At 40.5% G+C, this 18,382-nt stretch overlaps 3 protein-coding genes across 3 annotated transcripts in view; all 3 read left to right on the top strand.

Annotated features, from left to right (window-relative positions):
• The window catches only part of kcnab1b (potassium voltage-gated channel subfamily A regulatory beta subunit 1b), a 35,821-nt gene extending 31,336 nt beyond the window's left edge, over window positions 1-4,485 (top strand). The window contains exons 10-15 of the mRNA XM_003438172.5: window positions 604-689; window positions 1,991-2,111; window positions 2,190-2,284; window positions 2,717-2,837; window positions 2,958-3,046; window positions 3,139-4,485. Coding sequence (XP_003438220.1) covers window positions 604-689; window positions 1,991-2,111; window positions 2,190-2,284; window positions 2,717-2,837; window positions 2,958-3,046; window positions 3,139-3,228 — 602 coding nt within the window. The 3' untranslated portion in view covers window positions 3,229-4,485. The remainder of the gene's footprint in view (window positions 1-603; window positions 690-1,990; window positions 2,112-2,189; window positions 2,285-2,716; window positions 2,838-2,957; window positions 3,047-3,138) is intronic.
• A 542-nt stretch (window positions 4,486-5,027) lies between these two features.
• Window positions 5,028-14,143, top strand: pask (PAS domain containing serine/threonine kinase). The gene is made up of 21 exons (XM_005476227.4): window positions 5,028-5,415; window positions 5,558-5,794; window positions 5,973-6,196; window positions 6,310-6,480; window positions 6,605-6,739; window positions 6,820-6,954; window positions 7,132-7,294; window positions 7,812-7,984; window positions 8,069-8,198; window positions 8,297-8,468; window positions 9,654-9,886; window positions 9,976-10,102; window positions 10,604-11,169; window positions 11,256-11,398; window positions 11,531-11,698; window positions 11,808-11,933; window positions 12,043-12,177; window positions 12,287-12,486; window positions 12,775-12,908; window positions 13,011-13,160; window positions 13,468-14,143. Exons 2-21 carry the CDS (start codon window positions 5,590-5,592, stop codon window positions 13,635-13,637), a joined length of 3,660 nt encoding a protein of 1,219 aa, XP_005476284.1. The 5' UTR covers window positions 5,028-5,415; window positions 5,558-5,589; the 3' UTR covers window positions 13,638-14,143.
• A 909-nt stretch (window positions 14,144-15,052) lies between these two features.
• mterf4 (mitochondrial transcription termination factor 4) lies at window positions 15,053-18,313 on the top strand. Its single transcript, XM_003438173.4, has 4 exons — window positions 15,053-15,205; window positions 15,466-15,877; window positions 15,976-16,160; window positions 17,075-18,313. The coding sequence occupies exons 1-4, from the start codon at window positions 15,179-15,181 to the stop codon at window positions 17,465-17,467; spliced, it is 1,017 nt and encodes a 338-aa protein (XP_003438221.1). The 5' UTR covers window positions 15,053-15,178; the 3' UTR covers window positions 17,468-18,313.
• Window positions 18,314-18,382: the final 69 nt, after the last annotated feature.

Genomic DNA, 18,382 nt, shown 5'->3' with positions numbered 1-18,382 from the left:
CAGAATAATAGCTGGGTTTCTCTTCCTGTATTAGATATCCTTTGAGAAAGTACTTTGCAGGGGTTTTTATTAAAAACTATTTAACTCTTCCACTTTTCCAAAAACCACTACTTTCCTGCCACATCCTGAGGCACAAATACACAAACCACTGAAGGCCGCTGCTGCTGACTTAAGCCCCTTCAGTATTTGTGCTGTGATTTCCTCCACGGCACAGGCAGCTGAGTCTTTTAACCCTGCAGCCTTTGGCCTCATTAAGTAGTGTGACCCCAGCAAACAATATCTGCTCACACATGGGTTTAAAAGAAGAGGCTGGACACTTCAAGGATCCACTTATCTTTTTCACTGTCCTGCAGTTTTACCAAAGGCTCAAGTTTTAAAGCTCTTGGAATCCTCTTTGAACCTGCAAGTCTTCTCATAATTGTGTTATTACCTGATGAGAAAAAGAAATACAGCTGAATTTAGTATCGCTGTAATATAATTTCTATGTTATAATGTGAAAATAATGCAAGTTAAGCTGTTGAGATAACCTCTCAAATTTCTACCATGGCTCCATTCACTGTTCAGTTATTGATGATGCACATATCTGCTCTTTAATGTTTGCAGAGATAGTCAGAGCAATGACACATGTGATCAACCAGGGGATGGCCATGTACTGGGGGACATCACGGTGGTCTGCCATGGAGATCATGGTGAGTGACAGAAAAAGGTATTTACCTTTCCAGGACAGAATATTTTAAAAAATGAATGGGCGTAATGACTTGATATGCACTCACTGGTCACTTCGATAGTTATACCTTGCTGGGTTAAATCCCCTTTTGCCTTCAAACCTGCCTTCATGGGTGGAATCCAGTGATTATTTGAGTTACTGTTGACTTCCTTGAAGTAGTCTGACCGTTCTCCTCTGAGCTCTGGCATCAATAAGGCATTTTTCACACAGAGAACTGCTGCTCACTGAATGCTTTCTCTTTCTGACCTACTCTGTAAAACGTACAGATGGCTGTGTGGGAAAAATCCCAGTAGATTAGAGGTTTCTGAAAAACTCCGCCATGCCATGCTCAAAGTAAGTTAAGTCACCTTTCTTCCTCATTGTGATGCTCAGTTTGAACTTCAGCAGGTAATCTAAACATATCTACATACTTAATACATTACATTGCTGCCATGTGATTTGGCCAATCAGACATTTGCATTAACAAGGAGTTAAACAGGTGTATCTAATGAATTGGCCAGTGAGAATTCATCAGGGTTTTTTTTAATCCCTGTTATGATTTTTTACCATGAATACCATGAAAAAATCATGACAGAGACATGCAGTGCTCTCTATAAACTTGTGTCACTTTTATGTTTTATATATTTTATATTTATTTTTTATTTTAATTTGATTTCATTAATTCTTTTATTTACTTGTTTCAATTTCCATGTTCAGTTTAGTTTTGTTTCAGTTCATTTCCAGAGTGATTTGATTTGTATTGCTTGAAAATCTTTAGTGTTAGCTTGTGGTAACCTAAGTTTTCTTAATCATTAAAAAAGACTAAAACTATGAAAATATTCTTTATATTTTTTACATTTTTCTTTTAGATGCTTTACATTACATACATAACATTGTTTCAGTTATTATAGTTTATAATTTATTTTAGCTAATTTCAAACTATAGTTGTAGTTTTTTTTAGTTTTACTACAATAACCCTGTTTGGGATGTGCTTGGCTCAAAAAAAACAAAAAAAAAAACATAGTATTAAAAAAATGACTCTGATGATCAGCCTCACATGTGATGTTTTTCATGGATAAACAATTGTGAAACAGAGTTCAGTGACTAAAGTGTCAAAATTTTGTTGTCGTTGCTGAAGCTGTCAGCGCTGTGAAAGATGTGCAGTTTCCTTGTGTCATACAGAGAACAGCAGAGCGATAAAAGTCATTAAATACAAAAAGTCAGTCTTACACATTACCTTATCACTTTCTGCCATTCTCATCATTCTGTCTGCTCCACATTTAGGAAGCGTATTCTGTGGCCAGGCAGTTCAATCTCATCCCACCAGTGTGTGAACAGGCGGAGTATCATTTCTTCCAGAGGGAAAAAGTGGAAACTCAGCTTCCAGAGCTCTACCATAAGATAGGTAGGTCTTAGGGAAATTTCTCTGAACATCAAATTTACCTAATTTGCTTGTTGCTTGATTGTGACTGTGATTTTGCAGGTGTGGGTGTGGTCTCTTGGTCACCTTTGGCCTGCGGGATAATCACAGGAAAGTACGAGAATGGCATCCCAGAATCCTCCAGGGCCTCAATGAAGGTACAGGTTAAATTTCACCTCTGTGGTGCTACATATTGGAACTGACATTGGGGACAATATCAGTTCAAACTAAACAAAATAAAAGCACATATGATCATTTCCATTTCACAATTAGACAGTATATTTGAGACAGGCCATGTTTTGCTTATCAAAACTAAATAACAGCCAGAATTCTCACAGATGGGAGAATTAAAGATGAAATGAGCCCAAGATTCTCAATTATTCTGAGAACAAAGTTTTCACGTCTCATAGATGAGAAGTGAAATTCACTTTGTCTATTTAAAGACAGATAATTTGCTGCCATCCAGTTCTTTATAGCATTAATGCAGTCCTGAAGGATAATAATTTGGGTCCTCTCTGGACAAGAACTGAATAATCACCTGCATATCTTTGCATGTCAATCTAACACATCTGTTTTCATTGTTCCTGTAGCCATACCAGTGGTTGAGAGAGAAAATCGTGAGTGAGGAAGGGAGAAAACAGCAAGCCAAACTGAAAGAGCTGGCTCATATCGCAGAGAAGCTTGGATGCACTTTGCCACAGCTAGCCATAGGTAACAGAGAGCGTCTGCCTAAACTTTTATTTTTTGTCAAAGCAAATATATGTCTTTCGAAGTCCATTTTCTTTGATACCTCATTGCAAGTCTGAGATTTCTCCTTTCTCTGATCTTCAGCCTGGTGCCTGAGGAACGAGGGAGTGAGCTCAGTGCTTCTGGGGTCCTCCAGTCCAAGCCAGCTCACAGAGAACCTGGGAGCCATTCAGGTACAACATTATTTCAGTGTAATCTCTTCATTAACTGGTCTTGAGGCACTGCGTTATCCTGACATGCTTTTCCTTTGTCGTGTGTATTTTAGGTGATTCCAAAGATGACAGCAGGCATCGCCTCAGAGGTGGATCATATACTAGGCAACCGTCCACATAGTAAAAGGGACTACCACCATTAGGATGGACATGTTTTTAGTGAACTATGCTCCCAAAGCTTATCAAAGCTCACTTTTCACAGCCATGGCACCACGGGGTGTGCCCAAGATGCTTGCGTGTGCGTATGACTATGTATGTGTGTGTGTGCGTGTGTTTGTATGTGTGTTTGTGTGACTATGTAATGTGTTCTGCTTGGCTCCTTCAACCAGTACTCATTAGCGTAAAGTGAGCTACTTGACAAAGCATGCATGCTACAGCTAAAGTAGCCAGCCACTGGAGTAAACAAAACAAAGACAAAGGATCCAGTGAGATAATTGCTAGTGCGAAAACTTCTTCCACTCTGACAAACATTGCAGGAGGTGCTGAACCACAAATTCAGAAGAAGCAAAACATAATTTAATTTCAATATACTGTTTGTTCAAATTACTCTCAGTGTAGGCGAAACAAAAACTTAGAGGAACATGCCCCATAAGCATTGCATAAAGCTCAGTAAGTACACCAACTGCAAAGCAAAAGAGGATATGTATCAAAATGTGTGCATTACAGAAGTCAAATGTACTAGATGTGTTTTGGAGTGCAAAAAAAAAGAGCAATGATGTAAAAAATTGGGCCTGGTGTCAGCAAACTGGATGAACAGTCCTGGTTGCAGCTGGAGCTGGTCCGTCATCATGATAAACTGTTTCAGTACTGGATGAACTGAAATTCTGCTCACAGCATTTTTCGCTAATACCAAGAGAGCTAATTCTAACAAAAACATGTTTCAAAACATCTGTACAGACTGTTATGTATAAATATATATCCTTAATAAGCAGCTATGTCAGAATGAGATTTCTGCCTCCTTATATTTTGGTTTTGTTTTTTTGTTATTTTGGTCAGTTTCACTTATGCAAAAGCACCGCAGAGGGTACTTTCCTATTGCGTCCCTTTGACCCCTTTCAGTTTGTTCTCTGCTGGACTTCCTGTCAGTAGTGATCATGTCCGATTCGTTCAACTTTGGTTTGTGTTGTGACTAAAACATTTGTCTAGTCTAAGGGGGTGCTTGTGAATTGAACAAACGAAAAGCCATGTAGCTAGTGAAGAGAAAAAATAAATAAATAAAATGAAAAAGTGACACCATATGGACCCCTGCAGTAACTGCACCTGGAACTTGCTGAATTTTTGCCCAACTTCTCCCAGATGCCAGCTTTATGTAATGGGATTATCTTTGTTATGTTTGTTCAGACATGTACTTTGGTGTTGTTCATCAGATACATGAAAATAAAAAAAGTTAATCATTCTGATGTGATATGTTTTAAATGTATATAATTATTTTCTATTGATGTTATGGATGCCTTATGTTTTTTAAACAAATGTCAATACATCAAATATTGTTCCCTTACTTAGAATATAAACTGCAATTTAAACAAAATAATCTCATGCTTCTGCTGTTTTGTTTGTTTTAGTTATTTATGTATTTATTTGCTTTTAGCGTTAATTTAGATTTTCTCGCTTTATAATAAAACAATGATAATATTTTCCCTCTAGAAATTGCATAAGTTTTAATTTACTCATTCATTTACAGTATTTTATTACTTTTGTTTTATTTGTCATGCTAATGCGATTTCCAGTTTTCAGAGGAGGGAAGCCACTCTTCGATTTTGTGCGTGCTTGCGTGCGTTTACGTGGAAACAACGTGGATTATATATATATATATGACCGTTTACGTGAAGCCTTTTTTTCGATTATTCACAACCACTTGAGTGCAGCAGTAATTATTTTTCCGTGACTGTGCTGCCATGGTAACAAAGGCGGGCTGTTCCGGGTTAATTATCCAATGAACTTTTCCTGGTTCGTACCTGGACGTTTGATTGGCTCCAGAGGACGTCATGAAATCGTCTACTCCACTGACGCTTGAAGCCCGCGGTTTACAAAAGACATTGTCGCATTCAGCGAAATAATATCACGTTAATAAAATGTACTTTTAACCGAGGGTGACTTGCTTGGATGCTAACGTCGACTCCGGGTATAGCCTAAAACGTCGGTAATTCAACACAAATCAGAACTGACCGTGCAGCAGTGAAATTGTTAGCAGCGCTAACAATTTCATTGCTAACTTGCAGTAGCAAGTTAGCAAATGGCTAGTTAGCCACAGTGAGCAGTGCAGGTAACGTTACCTTGTCAACTGGCATCAACTCAAACAGCCGTGCCTAACAACTAGGAAACGAGCTGAGGTGAGTCTTGAATGCTGCAGTATCTGAGCAGCGTAGATATTATCAATAAAACATGTCCTGTTGCATAAACTGCAAAGTTAGCCTGTGATATTAAACTGTATTGCTGCAACCATTGATTCTCTGTCATTTATACTTGAGTCAGCTATTATCAACGCGAGCTACATAACAGCAACAATGTCGCTGTCAACTGAGAATCGTCTTGCGGCTTCCGGAAGCGTCGTTGTTAAAGGACAAACTATTTGTGTGGTTCCCGACTTCTCGTCTGGTCACCTGGAAGATGAGTTTGACCTGAACAGGTCTTACCCGTGTACTCGCAGACCTCTGTACAAGGAGAGGCTTTTAGCCTTGCAGCGTCGTTATGATCCTGCTTCCCTGACAGGTAAATTTCAGCTGTGTTGATTATAACCAACAGAAATGCTGCGCTAATAAATTCATATCCAGTCAGTTTTGATATGATGCCCCCACCCCCATCACTGACGGTTTTGATTGGCTTGTATTCTTAAACTAAGGGAATAAATGGTATTTAAATCAGCTTATAACACCACTTTTTCCTAAAGGTGATCATTTTGACATTGGATCTTCTGTGGCCACAAAAAACCGCCAGATGTGTAGTTTGCTTCCTTCTTCCCAAGCTGGTTCCTTGCCACACTTGTCTACTATGTCAGAGAGAGAGGAGATGCTCTTCAGTCAGCTAATGTCTGGTGACTTTGGTCTGCCGGGGTATCCCTCTGCCTTCAACCCAAACAAAGTCATTCTAACTGTCAACCATAAAACTAAAAAGGTACTGTCTTGTTGACTTAATGTGGGGAGAGGTTGCTTTGCAGCACAGGATAACCAGCATTTCAACTGTATGAACTGCTGACTTTATTATTTATTTACTTATTTTAATTTCAGGTTTTGTCAGCAAATGAACAAGCCTGCAAGCTGTTTGAGTGCACAACTGAAGAGCTGATTGGAAAAACGCTGCCCTCCCTCTTAAAGAAAACCAGTCAGGTCCTGGAAGAAGCACTGGAAGAGGATTTTCCACTAGTTGATGGGACTGTTGCAGCAGCGTCTGGAAAAGTGGTATGAAATTACTTAAAACAGCATGAGCCATTGAGTCAGATTTCTTTCATGTCCACCATAGATTTATTCATTTCATTTGTTTTTTTTGGGGGGGGGGTTTCTTTATTTGTTTGTTTTTTGGCAGGTGGATGCCCTGACTTTATCTGGAGAGGTGCCAGTGTCAGTGTACACCTACAGACAGTCACAGAATGAAGAGCACCTCCTTCTCATGATTGAAAATGTAGAAAGGGTGTCTTCCTTTTTGTCCTTCTCAAGAGATGTAAGTACACCCTTATTTAGCATTCTTTTACAAATGTAAGATAATGTCTAGCCATAGACGTGTAAATTTGTCACTTTCAGGGCAGAATCCTAACCTCTGATTTGGCATTTGCCCATCTCCATGGATACCATCATCCCGAGGAGTTAAAAGGAATTTTTGTGAAGGAGCTAATCCCCTCTTTACAAATCCCCCTCCGCAGTCATGCACTGCCCAAAGTAAGCACACTTTTGAACTGTTCTGCTCAGCTAAGGAAAACTCGCAATTTTAACCTCTGCTTCCGAGACCCTTTTTATCAATGTGCTGCTCTGACATTTTGGTGGCATGGATAAAAAGAAAATTATATCTCTTTTTAAATGTTTCTGTAGTACAATTTTTTTTCTTTCTGCTTTCAGATGCTGAGGGTTCAGCGAGTGTGTGGTAGAAGCAGAGAAGGTGCAGCAGTCCCGCTGTGTGTTAAACTTCAAGGGGCGGTGCAGTGTGGGAAACCCCAACACCAGCTTAATGGGACTGGCTACATATACCTCAATGACAGCCTTGAAATGTCATCCTCATCAGGTAGTTGGCTTAAATTCTAGGACAAAGGTATGACCAATAGATTAAAAACACACTCACTGTTGTGCACCCAGTGGGTGTGTGGGTTATGCACCCACACACTGTGGTGTGCTGTACACTCCAATTAACATTTAAACTTCTTGCAGTCCAATAGAGGTGTAGGTTTTACATTATGGGGCTTTTCCTGGACAATTTAAAGTTGGAAATATACTAATAAGGCCTGTACAGATCAGATATGGTGCTTGCATTGACAGCTTTCAGGCAGCTTTAATGTTAGTGCCCTTTTTCATGCCATTTCTGTGTCCACTATAGTGAACACCTTATGATTAGTATCCTCAAGTCTGATCTTTGTGTTTTAAGGCAATAAATTCACTGATACCCCCCAACCCCACCCGGAAAAAAACCCAACATTTTGACAATACTATAATAGAATCAATCATATATGTCGTCTGCTTTCATATATGATTTCTGCTTTCTTTAACTAATTGTGCACTTTGAACATACACTTGGACTTTCACAGACATCAATGTGGACAGCACTGTCAGCCCAGCCCTAGAATACTTTGGAACAGTTTGGGTGTTTGCTCCTGTCAGCGGTCTCCTTCTGCTCCGCACTGATGGTTCTATCATCAGCATCCACAGCCACCTGGCCCTCAGTCTGTTTGGCTACAGCAAGGACGAGCTGCTGGGGAAGGTCAGCCAATGTGACCACTGAACGTGGATGTTTGGACTGAGGACCATCCAATCCTCATAGATATTGCTGTTTTGTTATCTATAGAACATCACTTTCCTGATGCCCGGTTTCTATGGGTGGATGTCGGACTCGGACAGAAAGGCCAGATCCTTCTCTGATTCTCATGCAGAGGCCCCTAAAAGTCCAGCAGCGTCGAGGATATCAGGAAAATATGGTGAGTGTTGGAATATGTAAGGTACTTATTTTTACCTGTCATGCAGTATTATTTGTTTGCACTGTGCACCACTTAATAGTTTCTTATTTCAACTTTAGACCCATCCTCACTGGTGGCAGGAGACATGGCCATGGTGCACCGAGCAGCTCTGGAAAGGACTTCAGCAGGGAGAGGCAGGATCTTCACTGGCACCAGCACGATGCTGGATAAACAGGGCAGCGCTCTGTCTGCCCTCTCCCCTCCTGCAGTCACCTCAACACGTGTGGTTACGTAAGTACGCAGGCACATTAAAATAATTCAGCTCACAGGCTCCGTGATTTTAATGTGTATCAATGACTTTATCTGGTAAGTCATATCCGAGGCTTTTAGTAGCCTTGGATATGATGGTGATTAATTCTGACAGGAGGTTTTATGCTAGCAGATATTCAAATTCACTGTAGACTTTAAACTGAATGAGTTTGTGTACTCTGAAATGCTGGACAGACTGTCGCGACAATCAGGTGCCTTAAAGCCGCAGGCTGCATGTATATTTAATGTGCTTTGCAGTAAATCTGGAAGCACTCCACCTCACTGGTCAAGCCTGATGGTCTCACTGTGTCTCCAACTACTCAATAGACACTGAAACACTAATTACATTTTCCCCTGTTGGATTAGCTGTGACTGTTCATCGTTTCTGCCCTTTCTGTTGTTGTTTTCCCCCCTAAAGCTTTTATCTGAATTAGACTCGTAAAGTTTTTGTGACTGGAATATTTCCCCCAAATTTCACAGTCATGATTGATTCATGAATGATTGTGGTGCTGGAACATCTCAGTGTGGGTTAAGTGTGTTAAAAGTCCTCTCGTTTGCCATCTGTTGGACAAATAATGTCACAGCATGCCTGGTATTTAAAAATAAATAAATAAAAAAAAGTAGAAATTTCTAATATAGTGCCTCTTATTTAGAATGCGAAGAAATAGTAATACATCGTTAAGTTGTTCCAACTGATTATTATTGTTTACCAACCTTTTATACATAAGATGTATTTCAGTACTGAGCTTTTATTTAAGTTAAGCATTTATGGTTTGCAGCATGCAGATAGAAACTTGCATAAGTCCTAAATCTTAAGCCTGTGGGGAAAATAAACAGGCAAAGACTTATTCACTCAATAAAAATGTAACTGCAGGGATAAATGAGCTGAGAGTTGAGGCATTCGTTCTTGTATATGCTATTACCAGTGCTTGTAAGGTGAAGTGCTTTGTGTTTTATACTTGCAGCATGCTCCAACCCCATAAAGCAAGGCATCCACAACATTGATCCAGAACATGTTTTTGCGTCTACATTTTGATTTCCTAGGAGACACTTCAGATACATTTTCAGTAAATATTTTGCCGTTGCAGTTTGCCTGTAGCTTTCTTGTGTGATCCAAGTTGGCATGGAAAGAAAAGAATTGGATTGAAACAGCCCGTCTTTCCTCAGGGCCAATAACACTGCAGAGCTGATGGAAGAAGCAGCTCAGGTAGCACCATGCAGTAGCCAGCTAGACAGTGTGGATACTACTCAGGCACTCCTCAAGACATTTACCTGGGTGGAACTTCCAGATGACGACACCTGCCGCTCTGTTCCCACTGAACCATCGCACCAAAAGAGAGAACAGCAGCCGGGCAGTGAGGTTCAGAAAAAAGATGAACCCGTCCCTGAGAATATCCCAGGTGTGACGTAGCTCTGCTGATGTTTTCTTTACATAAATGGAGCTCAGCTATAAATACAATGTACAATGAATGTTCTTCTTCTTCTCTAGACTGTCCTGCTGGGAATGGACATGCTGTTGATAAGATCAATGACAAACCTGATGTAGGAAAAGATCACCGTTCATCTGCCTCTGTTTTTGAGGAATCGAGCTTTGAGGTCATCTCAATGGAGAGCCGGTGAGGGGAGATATTTTTCAGTATGTGGGTAAAATGAGGCCCTGAAAGCGTCTGACGTGCCTGGTTGAAACTTCAAAGAATCTAAAGATGCTAATGAGAATGTCAGCGCTCGCAGTTACGTATATCATACTTTAAAATATTGCACAATGGCAGGAAGAAACAGACAAGTTTCAGCCTGTAGCTTAGAAATGCTGTCTCATTGATATTTTTGGCGTCTTTAGTGGGTCAGCACCTTTTTCGACTGTGTAAGCCTTTTTCAATTGAGCATGCCTCCTTTTTTGTTTAGTTAGACTTCAAAGAAAACTAGAAACATTCATTTCACATATCATTTGCTATACTAACACCTGGATGTGTTTCTCTGTGTTTTTAATACAGTATTTGATTCCACTGTCAAACATTTATTCATTTCTTTGCTTATTTCAGCTTTAGACGTTTCCTTCCTTTACAAATATATTTTTCATGTATTCATGTAACAATGTTTTGCTTTTTCTAATTTCCTAGGTCTTCTTCTGGCTTCTGTGAAAATTTTGCTGGCCACGGTGGTTCTGATCCAGCCCAAGCAGTGGACTCAGCCAGTGTCTTTCTGGACCTAAACAGCAATGGTGATCTGGTTACCCGGGCCCTAGCAGAGCTAGACCTGGGCGGTAATATAGAGCTGCTCAGTGGCGGAGGAGGCAACAATGACAACCAACACTCTGTGGCATCATGTGATACGGCTGAGCTCCTGCGGACTCCCTCCCCATGCATGGTGCTGTCTGACCAAGAAGCGGAGCCCAATGAGCCTGGGGACGCTGCTGCTGTGGAGGCCAGAAACAAATCAGCTGATAAACTTGAAAAGCATAAGGATGAGCAGGTTCACTGGGAAGCTGTCTCTGCAATTCATCAAGGAAAGGGCCAAGAGGGCTGTGAACAAGTGAATACTGGGATTCAGTCACTGACAGATATGCCTGCCACATCAACTCCCAAGAAACAGAAGGTATATGGACACAACCAGTCCTCAGATGCCACACGTATAGTGGAGGGGCGATTTGAAGGAAGTGGATACCACAGAGACGGCACGAGAATAGGTTGGTGTTAAACTCTTTACTGTACTTTAGATTCCTCCTAAAAATCAAATGCAAAGCAACAAGTATTTTTCTCTCCTTGTGTGCAGATGTGCTGTGTGATGTGTGCGGGACTAACCTCCCAGACGGAAGCTCCATTTTCTGCGTGTGGATGTGCAGACTCAGCCAGCAGGGGGCGTTGTCGCAAATGGATCAATCACTGCACGACCAAACAGCAGGCAGTCTAGGAGAGGTCAGTGGCTGTAATGATCTTAAGTCTAGGTCAATAAAGCATGGTTTTTATCTTATTTATATTTTAATTTAAACTTCATTAGAGGCAGTTGTGCTTTTAACTTGGTGATCATTTACTCGTTTCTTCATGAAGAGGATTGGTGAGGCCAGTCAGGGGGAAGCATTGCGCTCCACCATGGACCTCGAGCAGTCTAAAGCCTGTGATGGACAGTTTGAAGAAGAGTACAAGCCGATCAAAGCTGTTGGTAAAGGAGCCTTTGGATTTGTCTGGAAGGCAGAAAGGCGCTGCGATGGGCAAGAAGTAAGAAAAATATTTGGGGGGTTTTTTTGTTGTTGTTTGTATATGTAGTTTTTTTGTTTAGTGTTGTTTTTCAGAGGATGATATTATGACCTATTTTAAAAACCTACAGGTGATTGTGAAGTTCATCAGCAAGACCAGAATAGTGAGCGACTGCTGGGTAGACGACCCAATGTTAGGGCGAGTGAGCCAGGAGATCGCCATACTGACCCGAGTGACGCACCATAACATCGTTAAGGTCGCCGTGTGGTTTGCATCACATGACCCTGTCGCAAGTTTCCAAAATAATGTGTTTTTAATCGTGAACTGTGTTGCTTCACCTCATACACCTGTGTTGGTGTCACCAGGTGCTGGAGGTGTTTGAGAATGGGAGTTACTTTCAGATGGTGATGGAGAAACACGGAGACGGTTTGGACCTTTTCGAGTTTATAGACAAGCAGCCGAGGCTCGATGAGCCCCTTGCCAGCTACATATTCAGACAGGTACACGCACAGGCAGAACAATACAACCGTGTCAGGAGAGTGGGCTCATAAATGTGACATGAAGTGTTGATTTGTTCCTTGTTAAAATGCAGCTTCTGTCTCTTCCCAGATTGTGGCAGCGGTCTTCTATCTGAGGACCAAGAACATCCTTCACAGGGACATAAAAGATGAGAATATCATAATCGACACATGTTTTCACATCCGACTGATAGACTTTGGCTCTGCTGCTATAATGACTCCTGGGAAGCTCTTTTATCATTTCTGTGGCACCCTTGAGTACTGCTCCCCAGAGGTGCTACAGGGAAATCCGTGAGTATACAATATCTGTTAATTCTCTTTTTTTCTTTTTTAAAAAAAATGTATTTTATTAAACTTGTAGGTTAAATAGCATCCTTATGTTTAAAGAAGTCACTTAAATTATTGAATCTGCATGCAGAGTCTAGTTAAGAGTTATTTTTACAGTCCTAGATTACATTTATGACCCATTGAACTCATAAATTGAGCTCTAGAGTATTCAATTTTGAGAATACACCATCAGCACTGAATTAACTTGCTAATAATTATAGGCTTCTCTCATAAGTGGGCTTCTTTTTGTAGCTATGAGGGTCCAGAGCTGGAGATGTGGTCTTTGGGGGTTTTGCTCTACACGTTGCTTTTCAGCGAGAATCCCTTTTGTGACGTGGGTGAGATCCTGGATGCCAAACTAAATCCCCCGTATCATCTCTCTCCAGGTACACAGCCACCGCTTGTGATTTCACAAAATATGATCCTTTGAGTTTATAGAGAAGATTTTGTCCAGTCAGATTCTGAAGTTTTTCTGTGTATTCTCTCAGAGCTGGATGATGTATTACATGGGCTGCTTGACCCTAACCCAACTCACAGAATGACTTTAGACCAGCTGCTGCTGCAGTCCTGGATCAGCCAGCCCATTTCTCTATCAGAGTACACCTGGGCAGAGGTGGTTCCTGAAAATCTGAGCTGCTGTGAGTACTTTTAAATGGTACTGTTGGACTAGTAGGTGTCAGACTTTTTCTGATATTCCCCACCTCAGGAGGTGGAAACAGTTTATCCCTTACACCTCTTAATACTCATCACTCTGCAACAATAAAATAAGTACATAAGCATCAGGCCACTTTGATATTTTTTCCCCTTGAAATGTAACAGAAATTCAACTTAGTTTAACTTCATATTTTTCCTTTTCCACCTGCACCACAGTTTGAGAACCTGTAAATTAAACTGACAGTCGTTAGCTATGTTTTAATATACTGGGGCCTCTGATCTTTTTATCAGGTTTACCACAGCACCAAGAATCCAGTCCTAAGGCGTACATCGGGCAGAGCTCATTTTCAGACGGTGGGGATGACACTCTGCCTGAGGATGACGAGGAGGAAGATGAGGATGAGAGGTTGGAGATTGCAGCCCTGAAATCGGAGCTGCATAAGTACCTCGTTGAGGATTAAAGACTCTGCTTAAACAAAGTGAAGCCTTCATGCGAACTGTCAAATCACCTATTTTATCTCGAGTCACTGAACAAAGATATGAATGTTGAAGAAAAATGAAGTGCGTCTCAATAATGGGACGCTGCTGCCGGGACTAAATATGAGAGAAACAGACTTCTGACTTAATCATGGGTCAGTCACACTGTGCTTGTTTCTGTGTTCAGGATGTAATCTGTTTTATTTATTTTCTGCAGTTTGATGAAAAATTAAAGCAGCAAAAAGAAATTGTGACAGTTTAAAGTATCACCCAGCTTTACTACAAAAACACAATAACTATAAGCTGTTACCTCAGAGAAATCACACAAACTCATTAAAGTTAAAGAAACTCTTGATCCAGCTTTTTTTTTTTTTTTAAATAATGGGCAATTTATATTCATTGTTTTATTCTTGTATATTTTAATTAAAAGTGTAAGAATATCTGATATTTATCTATTTATTTTTATACATCAATAAATGTATTGCCACAAGCATGTTCTCTTAAATCAGGTAACTGCTACTTAAATTTATATCCAAAACACTAAATGACTGCAGTACTTGTTGGGGACACATTTATCAGGTTCCCAGCTGGTGTTAAAGCTGCCAGATTAACAGCTGCTGTTATTTACAGGCTGCCATTTCCTTCACAGACTTTCACGTTATTTCAAAGTAGAGAGGAGGGTGGTACTGCAAATATTTCATCATGAGTACATTACACTAGCTACAGACTGTCAGCTATTCCAATAAAGTTGAACATTTATTTTCACTGTGTATTTGTGAAGATATGAGTTCCTGAAAAGTCCTTATAATAACACTGAACCATTAAAAAAGCCCAGACTTTACTTTTTTTTATGTATCCTGATTGCATTCACCATGCTGATTCTCATCTGAAAATATGTTTTGTAATTGAAAATGATTAACTCATGACACTGATAACATGAATTGAGCACCATAAGCACCATATCATTACTCAGGGCAGGAAAGCGCTGCCAAAAAGTGCCCTAAAGTCTCTATTTAGACTGTTAACTTGATGATTCTTGAAATACAATCTGTCAAATACATCAATCACGAATTATATCAAGCAACTTTGAGGCACAGTGCACAAGCTGCAATTAGTTTCTGGTAAAGTGACTTTTGAAAGTGTCATTGAGGTTAAAAATGTGTTTCCAAAAAGCACTGAATTTATTAGTACAATCACGCAGAGTCATAAGGCTAAAACAAGTCATTTCTTTATTTTATATGTAAACCCTAATGACTGCGGTCTATTTACAGATAGAACAAAGATATTAGACACTTAAAAAAAACATTGAGAATCACTTTTTGGCACGACACAGGTAATTTAATTAGGAAAATGTCTGTCTTATAAGATTTCTAAATCATGGTCACACCATCATATTTGATTAGCCGAATATATACCAAAGACTGTAGAAAAAAACTGTTTTCTACAGTCAATGATATTTACACACATAGCGGAACCTTTGTACTCTTTAAGTTGGAGGACGGAAATATTTCGATAACGGAGAAGCATGGGAACCCGTGTTGCTGTGAATCAGGTGAAGTATATATACAAACTATGACGATTTAGTATCTTTTTCCTCGAAGCAGAAATAATTAAAGGTGCAAGACTTTTAACTGAATGGACCCCTTAGTAAAAAAAAAAAAAAAAAAAAAAAAGGAACGAAAAGACTGACATTTATAACCTTCACGTCTGCTAACTTGAGCTAATGATAACGGTGGAGTTTGTTAGCATATTTTCTGCCCCCTCTACCGCTGCTGTCTGTGAGGGTTTTTAAAGGCGTGTATTTTTCCACAGGTACTACGGTTGGCTGTGAGAAATGCCACCATCTCTACACTGTGTCCGCGTCAGTTTGGGAGATACTACCTCCAGTCCAGATGGTGTTGTTCCTCTACCAACCAGGCAACGCAGCACAATCAAGACTTGAATCCTCCGAGTGGGATTCCGGTCACTGAGCTGTCCCTGCGCTCTTTCATTGATATGGGCTTCACAGAGAGTCAGGCAGAGCAGATATACGAGTCTCTGGCCAATGTCAGAAGAGGAGATTCTGCCAAACACATCCTACCAACCCTCACAGCTCTGTTTGTCTTGGGCCTCAACCCGTCCAGTGTGAAGAAGTGCCTGGAGAAATGTCCTGAACTTTACACCATCAAAGAGGCGCAGCTGCAGCAGCGCATAAGCAACCTGCGGAAAATGGGCTTAGTTGAAGGTAAAGTGTTGCCTTTGCGCAGTTTTTTTTCTACATTAGATCAAGCATAAATTTACTGAAAATATATGAAACCCGCATTTTAATCTATTTCTCCGTAGGCAGCCTTCAGAGGGTGGTGGCCCATTACCCCAGGATCCTGACTGTGCCTTTGAAGAGGGTCAAAAATGTGGTGATGTTTCTCAAAGAGAAGTGCCTGTTTACTTCCCAGCAGGTCACAGACATCATCAGAGATTGTCCAGCAGTGGTGCTGGAGAACTTGGATCAGCTGGAGTACAAGTTTCAGGTGAGCAAGTGAATCGTGTTTGCTGCTTTTTGTTAGGTTTTGGTTTGGATTGTCAGACAAACCTGGCCAAACAGACCTTATACTTGGGTTCTGTGTATTCAAATGTATAACAATCAATGGTTACCATATTCTTTACATAAATGATGCAAATGTGAATTCCTAGATGTTTTGAATAAGTTATAAAAGATGATAAGCACAGTGGGCAGATACTCAGTAGCTCCATTCCAGTAATAATAGACTGAATGTTATTTGTGTGTATATAATTTTTTTTCAGATCTGCATTTTATAATCCTGTGAGCACTTCTGCAGTTCTCTTTGTACAGTGCAGAGTGGGACAGTGTGCATCCGCATTGCACTTCCCCACATGAAAGCACACCGTCCTTAAGATCAGCTCAGAGTTTCAGAATAGGAGTATCTCCTGTCCACACTTTTATATGTTGTCCACTTAAAGCTGTTGTCAAACTGTGTACTAACTGTGTTGACCAAATGTACAAGCATGTGTTCTCAATATCACTACAACATCATAGTTTTTGTTTTCACTTTTCACTCTACACGCTTCATTGTTAAAACCCTGGCGTGGCTAGGCGTAAGTGCTGACTTCAAACACCGTCAGATTTCCATACTTTCTACTGTAATGAAGATAAACTAATGAGTGTGGAGACTAAATCTGAAACTGCGTGAAAGAAATTTAACTGTTGACTCACACCTCGCTACAGAAAGGAACAAACATGGTTTCTATCAGGGTTTCTTCTGCAGTTCACTAGAGAACTGCTCAGTCTATAAGAAGTCTGATATGGGCTGTATTTTAAAATACATAGTTGGTGCGCTGCTCCTTCCGAATAACAGCTAGTATTCCCGAAGTTTTGTTGTGTCTGTTTCTTTGTAACAGCACATTTTACCTCCTCTCTCCACAGTACGTCTACTTCAGAATGGGTGTCAAACAGGCGGAGATGGTGAAGTGCCGACTGTTTCGTTACAGTCTGGATGAGGTCCGCTGTCGACACACTTTCTTGGAGCGACGGGGCCTCTATGAAACCCCGGACAAGAAAGGACAGACGACGATCATCAACCCCAGTCTGGACAGCATCCTTAATGTTGACCAGGACACCTTCCTCGCGCACGTCGCCCAGGCATCAGCAGAGGAGTACGACGTGTTTAAAAGACTGGCAGCCAGGGAGTGGCAGGAAGAGGAGCTGCAGCAGGGCAGGACTGAACCTGATAGTGACGATGAGGACGACGATGAAGATGTAGACGATGATGACGATATAGAAGCAAAAAGTGGATATGGGAAAAGGAGAAAGAAGTGACTGCTTGTTGAACCAGTCTTTGTTTTTTGCTTTTTAGGGAAGTTCCCTAGATTATCATCTAAACCACCCATGGGAACACAGGAAGAGCCTTTTGTTATGGTTTATGTTAGTGGTTTCATCAGGATGTAAGACATGAGGACGTTGGTGTGAGACTGTGGGTCAGTTCTAACTTTGGGTGAGGAAAAATGTCTCCCACATAATCTTTTTGTCAAAGTGTCAATAATATTTTTGAGTTTCCTTCATTGAGGGCATAAATTAAATTAATTTCAGAAGCTTGACTTGTGAGTCGCATTGAAAACAGGAGATGACTGCCAATCCCTTTAAGTGAGTTTTCGAATAAAGTCAAATAAATTCTTGAAAACCAATCAGATTTACTGGGCAGAAAACACTTTAAAAGCTACGGTGTGGGGAGCTCCACCTTGTTACTATGTGACAGCTGAGTGTTTGTAGCTCTCTGCAGCCCCTATATTATCTCTCTGAGTCAACAAAGAGTACATTCAGAAAGAGCTGTCCAGTGAGATGAGTGCTGCAGAGCACCGTTTTATTTATTTGAGCATTAACGGATGCACACCACAGGCAGGTTTTTCCATTTTTGAGCCTCAGGTAAGATCACTCACCTTTGTTCAATCGATAATTTGTCAATAAATACGTTTATGTAGTCATTTCTGGGTTTAGTTTTGCTCTTTTTGTTCAGTGAGTACAAATTTTGGTTGGGAACGTGGTTATCACGGTTGTGGTATTCAGCTTAGTTATTTTTATTTATTTTTTGATGAGTGAATCATGATGTGCACCTGATTTGTGAGATTTCACATGAAGAGAAGTAGATGTTCAGGGTCCATTGTTGAATATTTGTTCATATTCGAATTCTGGCAACAAGCTTCTGGCTGCTCATTTTAATTATTAAGTAGACTAAAA

The sequence above is a fragment of the Oreochromis niloticus genome, linkage group LG18 (genome assembly GCF_001858045.2).
Source record: "Oreochromis niloticus isolate F11D_XX linkage group LG18, O_niloticus_UMD_NMBU, whole genome shotgun sequence".
Classification (NCBI taxonomy): Eukaryota; Metazoa; Chordata; class Actinopteri; order Cichliformes; family Cichlidae; genus Oreochromis; species Oreochromis niloticus.
This window is presented reverse-complemented; position numbering and strand designations above follow the sequence as displayed.

What these genes read in the sequence shown, in the direction of transcription:
- pask (XM_005476227.4), top strand. Translation starts at nt 5,590, where the DNA reads ATGTCGCTGTCAACTGAGAATCGTCTTGCGGCTTCCGGAAGCGTCGTT. An exon ending in TGATCCTGCTTCCCTGACAG is followed by an intron (nt 5,795 to 5,972) that starts GTAAATTTCAGC and finishes TTTTTCCTAAAG; the next exon opens with GTGATCATTTTGACATTGGA. An exon ending in TCAACCATAAAACTAAAAAG is followed by an intron (nt 6,197 to 6,309) that starts GTACTGTCTTGT and finishes TTTTAATTTCAG; the next exon opens with GTTTTGTCAGCAAATGAACA.
- mterf4 (XM_003438173.4), top strand. Translation starts at nt 15,179, where the DNA reads ATGGGAACCCGTGTTGCTGTGAATCAG. An exon ending in GAAAATGGGCTTAGTTGAAG is followed by an intron (nt 15,878 to 15,975) that starts GTAAAGTGTTGC and finishes ATTTCTCCGTAG; the next exon opens with GCAGCCTTCAGAGGGTGGTG. An exon ending in AGCTGGAGTACAAGTTTCAG is followed by an intron (nt 16,161 to 17,074) that starts GTGAGCAAGTGA and finishes CTCTCTCCACAG; the next exon opens with TACGTCTACTTCAGAATGGG.